General features: G+C 37.5%; 1 protein-coding gene across 3 annotated transcripts; it reads right to left on the bottom strand.

Moving 5' to 3' along the window:
* Nucleotides 1-802: 802 nt before the first annotated feature.
* LOC149247057 (uncharacterized) lies at nucleotides 803-6983 on the bottom strand. Of its 3 annotated transcripts, none has more exons than XM_089458109.1 (7): nucleotides 6415-6983; nucleotides 4077-6286; nucleotides 2542-3280; nucleotides 1620-1720; nucleotides 1415-1504; nucleotides 1198-1322; nucleotides 803-1049 (listed from the first exon to the last, which is right to left on the bottom strand). In XM_089458109.1, the coding sequence occupies exons 2-7, from the start codon at nucleotides 5388-5390 to the stop codon at nucleotides 926-928; spliced, it is 2493 nt and encodes an 830-aa protein (XP_089314235.1). In that variant the 5' UTR covers nucleotides 5391-6286; nucleotides 6415-6983; the 3' UTR covers nucleotides 803-925. The 3 variants fall into 3 exon arrangements, with proteins under 3 accessions (XP_089314235.1, XP_089314236.1, XP_089314234.1); XM_089458110.1 differs by having other exon boundaries at nucleotides 4077-6442; nucleotides 6552-6983; XM_089458108.1 differs by having other exon boundaries at nucleotides 4077-6983.
* Between the last annotated feature and the right edge of the window lie 170 nt (nucleotides 6984-7153).

Below are 7153 nucleotides of genomic sequence, written 5' to 3'. Positions count from 1 at the left end.
TTTATTTTTTAAAAATTTGTTTATATTTTTATTAATAAAAAGTAAAATTGTAATATAACAATCAGGTATTTTTATTATTACTTTTCACATTTAAATTAAATTTTATTATAATTTTTTATTTAAAACTTCGTTCTAATGTCCTTCAATAACATGTCTATTTATATCTCTTGATGTCCTTCAATAACATGTCTATTTATATCTCTTCAGTGCATTGCAAAGTGTCTCTCAATGCAAAGATCCACAATTATATGCTACACCAAATTCAATTTGATGAGATTAAAATTTAGTGTAAAATGGAGAGATCATCCCGAGCAAAACTCCAAAAAAATCCTCAAACCATTACTCAAATTCTAGTAGATCGCCTCTTTTAACACACCCTAATATTAAGGTCCATTTGAGAAATAAATCATTCAAAAGTTATTTTCATGTGAATTTATGGATCAAAATGATAGGGTTATGGATTTTCTTTTATTTTTTCGTGTTTGTGAATTGAAACCCTTTGTATTCATAATCAAATAGAGTTTTACATGTTTTACATTGAGAATATTGTTGGGCTACTAATTTTTCAGTGTTGTTATCACTTTTTAACATCCATTTCTACTATTTTTTCAACACATTATTTACCTCATAAGAAACAAAAAAAAAAAAAAAAACTATTTTTTTAACACATTATTTACCATAAACAAAATGTATTATATTATTTACCAGTATATATTTATGATAGTTAAGTACACGTTCCCCCCAATCCCCTAGATCTTGAATGACTAGGGTTCATATATATCAAAAACACTAATGCTAAATCTGCCAAAACATGTTCCAACTTTAGAAAAGTAATATCTGAACAACTGCTGTCCATCTGTACGCTTGAGAGTACAGAGAAAACATAGCAATAAATTATCCATTACTGATGGGAAGAGACAGTAAGTTACACAGTATGCATAGCACGGTAGCATTGAAGACTGCAAAGAGGGAGATTAGTTCTAGAATCTCTGTATTTATATGTGTTGTTACAAAATGGCCCAGCACATTTCTCACGAGGCGGAGGATACCTACAATGACAATAAATGATGGAAAAATAAATGTTAAATCCATGTGATTAGTTCAAAAACCAAATGATTGCTGTCAATTACTAATAGAATGATAGCTGAACATAATGGCCAACACTATAAAATTCTCATAAATGAATAAAAACCTAACCTGCATGGGTTATTGAATATGCTTGGAAGCCCTGTATTCTCAGAAAATGTAACAACTGTGCCGGATGTTCCCATAACCCATCTCACACCATTTGAAGCAAGCGACATATCACTAGCAACCTTCCTCTGAAGTCATAGAATGTGACTTAATACTAAAATAAAAAGATAAAAGAACAAGCGACACAACAACCCTCCAATGCTTCAGAACTGCAAATCACCTGTGCCATTGCATCTCTTTGTTTTTGTAGCTTGTCTGCTCGTTTCTTTTTTGAAGAGTCCTTACCCAGAATCTTCTTGATGGCCTCAGCCTGTGATACAAAACCACATAAGAACTTAATTACATTCAATTCTTTAAGTAAATTTCCTCTGCAAAACACATCCAATACAAAATCCCAGGATCATAACCTACATAGCTATGCATACCTGAGCTGCATTTGCAGCCTTCTCTAATTGCAGCTTACGTCTCTGAGCTGCTTCAGTTTTCTTCAGCTGCTGTTCCACCTCTGATAATATTTCTTTCCGTTCTGTCAAACAAAAGACTATAAATTAATCAAACTGCAATAGATGCCTTTATAATGCCTTGACAATCATAACTCGTGTCTATGCTCATTCTCATTATAATAACTAGATCAAAACCAAAATAACATTTCATAATCATTTAAAAAATTACAATGGAACTGTCATTATCAGAGAACTCAACACTTTAACAATGATCAGAACAGTTTACAAAATCTATCAAAAATAACAAATTCTAATCAGTAAAAACAAATGTGCAGTTGTAATCATATTTACCAAATAACATACCTGGAAGGCACATGAGCTGGAGAAAAAAATTACAAGAATATATACCAACTTTTCCAGAGTTTTATAAAACATGACACGAGAGATAAAACATGTCTATCAATTCAGGACAGATGGTTTGCAAAAGATGTTAAATGACCTGACAAGAAGTTTGAAATTTCTGATGCAAAAAAAGGATGTTAAGACAGAATCTCGACGCACAAAAATGAGACAGATATTAAAATATGCCAAAAATATAATTTAGAAAGCAATATGTAATCATGTAAATGCAAAAAAACATATGAGATCTAAAATTGGGTAAACAATACAAATTTCAACCATTTTGGGAGTAGCCTTGAGGAATTCAAGTAAACACTATAGAAATTTGCGGATCAATACAAAATAGTGTCTTCTTTCATAGGTTGTTATAATTGATTTGCAATGCCGTAATGATGCTACACAGCTCACTAAAAACTGTTTTTGCTCCATATAGATAATTCCTTGCAAAGAAAAATACATATGACAATAAACATGGCAAGGATAACTCCATAGCATGAGGACTTACTTCTACGAGTGGTCTGAGGCAATCCTCCTGGAAATTCAATCAGATTTGCTCCTACTTCTGAACCAGCATCCTTGCATGACTGCATGGTCCTTTGCCGTGCGGTAAGAGGAACCTCCTTGTCATCATCAACAATTGAATTTCCAACTTCTTGTTTTTTTTCACTCCTATTCTTCATTCCTTCAAGATCAACATCTGTCTTTCCCATATCTTTATCCCTCCATGCAGCAGCTTCTTCAGCATCCTCATAATACAAATGTTCTGAATCAGTTTGATATTTTGACCTCTTCCGTCTTCTTTTATGCTGCTGCACTTGGACATCCTCTTCATATTCAACATCCAGCATGCGCTTTTTGGGTATCCTTGAACTTCGGCGCTGAAGTGTTTCACATTCCTCATCCTCATCGTACTCACCATTTCGAACACATTTCTTTGTGGTCCTTGAGCTTTTATTCTGCAATGCTCTCTCAGCATCATCATCCATATCATATGCACCATCCAATACCTGTTTCTTAGGTATCCTTGAGCTCTTGCGAACTGGTTGGTTCGCTACAACATTGTTAGTCAGTTTGACCTGCTTTCCAGGGGTAACTTCATCTACAAGATCACCTTTTTGGTCCCCTTTGGCAGGATGAATATCCATCTTTGCAATAGATGCCCATATATTAACTTGAGGTTTTCTCTTAGGCAATTCTCGTATTTCCACACTTACAGGGAAGTCATCTTCATTATCCGAATCTTCCTGCACATCAAGTTTCAAGGAATCAAATTGAGACACACAGTGCCATAATACATCATATGAAATTCAACTCTACCATATGCCCATCAACACTCTTCCAGCACCGCTGTGGACGTAAACATGATGTAACACACTACCTTAATTAATAGTATAGAATATATGTCTGCCACAGTCTTCAAAGCCGTAAAGACTAAAGTTCACAAAAGTGTATCTAACAACATAGTTAAGCACTCTCTCAAGTAGACGTATAGAGAAATTTGGCAGGAACAAGTTAAATAGAGAAGGGAAAAGACAGTTTATGAAGGCATATGTGGATATGGGGAGAGTACTGAATAAAATGGAAGTTTAGATTAGATCCCTTGCCCTCAAGTGACCAAAATAAAGCAGCATGTAACCTATAGAAATACCATATATGAGAATTTAAAAGCTGGACAGATCTCTACAAGATACTTAAGGAAACTTCACGTGCAGTTTTTGATGTTAGTAGGGATCATTATCTAAGGCATGATTAAGGGTAGATGTATGACAACAAAGATATAATCCCCTGATTTGACCAAAGTTTTGTACAATGGCATGGCCAAGTTGACATCAAGCCGAAGTGTTTCGGTAGTCAGTAAGATGGTACTACACAATACAACCATAGACCATTCAAACGACAGTTTTTTATGCATATTAAGTTATTAACTTAAGTATTCAGTCCACCATAGTTTTCAAGTAGTGACAAATTCAACATGATAATCATGAGACCATAATTGAACTAGATAGGAATCTTTTATAGACAAAATGACCACAAATATACCTGAAGAATAAGCCGCTGACGCCGTCTCCTGCCTTCAGATGCATTTGGAGGTTTTGCGAATACAGATGAGCCTTCTGCACCGTTCTTTTTGATCCCTCCTGCATTGCCTGTAGAATTTGCATGCACAGTATGTGTTACTCCATCTACCTTAACCTTTGTCAATTGGACCTCATGAGAAGGTCGATCATCTTGTTGTGGCAGTGATTTGACTAGAACTTCAGGATCCTTACTGTCAGAGGTTCTACTTCTAACATCAGTTGTTTTAACTTCACCCCAGTTTGGGCCTTTGCTAGATAGTTTTGAGTATTCCACATAAGAATTCTGCATAGTTCGTCCCTCTGCCCTCCAACTTCCATCTGGCAATCTACTAGGCTCAGAATGCATTCTTCCTGTCAAATGAGTCAGAGGGTGATAATACAAAGATCTCCTCTCCAACTCGTGCCCATCAGAAATACCACAATCCTCAGAAATCCCACTTTCATCCAATCCCACAATATCCAATGGTTTGTGACTGTGCCCAAGGCCTTGGACACCTTTGCTGCATTTCATGCTGCCCTGCACATCAGGGCTCCTATCTCGATCCTGATTCTGGTCCCTATCAAGATCATGTTCCAATCTCTTATGACTATCATTACTTTCATTAAAATCTCCGTTCACCAACCCACTTGCATGGAACCTCCCTAATCGATCCAAATCGTCACCATTGCACTTCGATTTGAATGTTTTGCTAAATCTGCTTCCTGCCCTCTCGACCTTCTCACCAGTTGAATAGTCCTTAGACTCCTTGGAATCACCGTGGCTTTTCTCCCGCGAAGACTTCTCATAACTCTTGCTGTACTCATAATTCCAGGACTTGGATCCCCCTCTGTCACAATTCCTCTCACCATCCGGACTCTTACCTAAATGCTTGCCATTGAGGTCTCCAAACTCCCTTCGAACCCTCTTGATTTCATCCATTTCGGGCACCAAACCGTCTTCCCCACTGGCCATTCTGTAACCAGATTTAAGACTCCAACCCAAATCGTCCTTCAACATCTCAAATCTTCCCATGACATTACTGTTCCCTAATCTTCTCATATAATCATCACCCTGAGTATGAGACTCTAAATACTCATCGGTTGCACCGTTCAAGCCCTTGTCGCTATTCACCACGTCTCGAGGATCCAAGGGAGGGGCAGACCATGGCCATGAATGATTTTGTTCATTGAGAAACGACGTATGTGATCCGCCCGATTTCGGCTTTCTCGACAAAACTGTCCGCGGCTTCCTCACGCCTTTCACACCATCAAAATCCAGCCTCCCGGCTGTCTCCATATTCTCGCACTCAACAACAAAATCCCGAACAAAGCCTCAAAACCCAACAACAGAACCCTGATCTACTGAAAAAACCCTGAAATCCCTCCGGAATCAAAATCCCAAACATACAGATTTCAATCACAAAATTGCCCGAAGAGCCTTGTGGATTCAATAACAAAACATATCAAATGGCGAAACCCTTAAGAGACTCTCAAACCCTTGAAACCCTACACTCCATTAAATAACAAACCCCGAAGCCAGTATAATAAATAGCATAATAAACAAGTACAGCAATGGAGAGTGGAGGAGAGGCACAGAGAGTGGAGGAGTTACCATGCATACCCTTTTAGCAGATGGGCATATGGGATGATTCCCCCCACTCGCGCGCCCCCTTCCCCACTAGCCCACCTTAGTTATTAAGAAGTTTATACATGTATGAATGCCTGCATGGCTATCCTTTGGTCTCCTGGTAAATTGCTAAGGTGGGTCATAATACCACCACCTATCGTTTGTCTTGTCTTGAGTTATCGTTGTTGTGATTTCTCGGAAAATCCGTTCGTGATTCGTGCAAGGATGATGAGTATTCATTAGTAGCTCTTGGTAAGAAGAAGAAGCGCTTCGGCGGAGCCAAAAATGCCCACCGAAATCCTTAACACCAAGAAATATCAACAGGAATTCTTCAATTTCTCGTTCCATTAAAACTAAATCAATTCCCGATAAACCTCTGAAATGGCATCAAAATCCTGACTTCAAACCCTAATCCTGTTATTTCACGCCGAGGAGCCAGGCTTCGAACCCTGGGTTTAATAGAATGGGTAAAACAGTATGCAACTCCTGCTTTATATTATTTTTTTTCATTTTTCTTTCCTTCATTTTGGTTGCCTGCTCTTTTTGTTTCAATTTTTTTCTCGAAACTACAGAAGAAGCCAAATGAATCTATAAATGGTCTAAACAAGATGAGATACTTATCATTTTGGTCAACTCTAAATTTACAAAATAAAAATAAAAACCCTAATCTAGATTGCTTGATTCCAGAGCTTACAATATATTGCAGAGTATGGGAGGGCTTGCTGCAAAAACATATTAAGAACATGATTTGAGATTCAAAAACCTTTGCTCAGTGCAAGTGAAAAGCAACGAAGACATGTCAGGGATTGAACACCTCACAAGAACACAAACCATTGCAAATATCTTGCAGCAGCAAATCATTTGAATCGATGTACCGATTGCTTGTGGTTCCTTGATCGTGCAGCTAAGTGCTCTGAAATCTCAAACGGTTGCCTGCACAATAAGCAAAAGTTGCATTTCTGCAAGATTTTCTCACATGTCATGTTCGTGCAGCATAGTTACTGTCATACAGATAACCCTTCCAAAGTCTACAACATGACGCAAAAGCTTTAATCCTGTATAGCCCTCTGAAGTACAGTGGTTTCCACTCTCGAGTCCGGACACATTGCTTTTCTGTGCCTTCAGTTTTCTCTGCCTTTGAGGCCATCTTCTAAACACGAGCAACCACAAATAAATATGCAAGAGAGCAGACACATGATAAGGAAGAGAGAGAAGAGATGAACATTATTATAAGGAGCGGAGATGAGATTTCATTTTATAGTTGTAACACGCCGATACACATTGAGACTGGATTTCATTTTATAGTTGTAAAATTAACATGTTTAGTAAGGAGAGGATTTACATTAATATGGAAGAGGAGATGAGAGTATTTTATTTTAACGGTAAGGTAAGGAAAGGAAAGTAGATTGGTAAATTATATCTATCATGGGAAT

This window comes from Pinus tabuliformis, chromosome 7 (assembly GCF_031772625.1).
Source record: "Pinus tabuliformis cultivar Carrire ecotype Pingquan chromosome 7, CPIR1, whole genome shotgun sequence".
NCBI classification, from domain to species: Eukaryota; Viridiplantae; Streptophyta; class Pinopsida; order Pinales; family Pinaceae; genus Pinus; species Pinus tabuliformis.
This window is presented reverse-complemented; position numbering and strand designations above follow the sequence as displayed.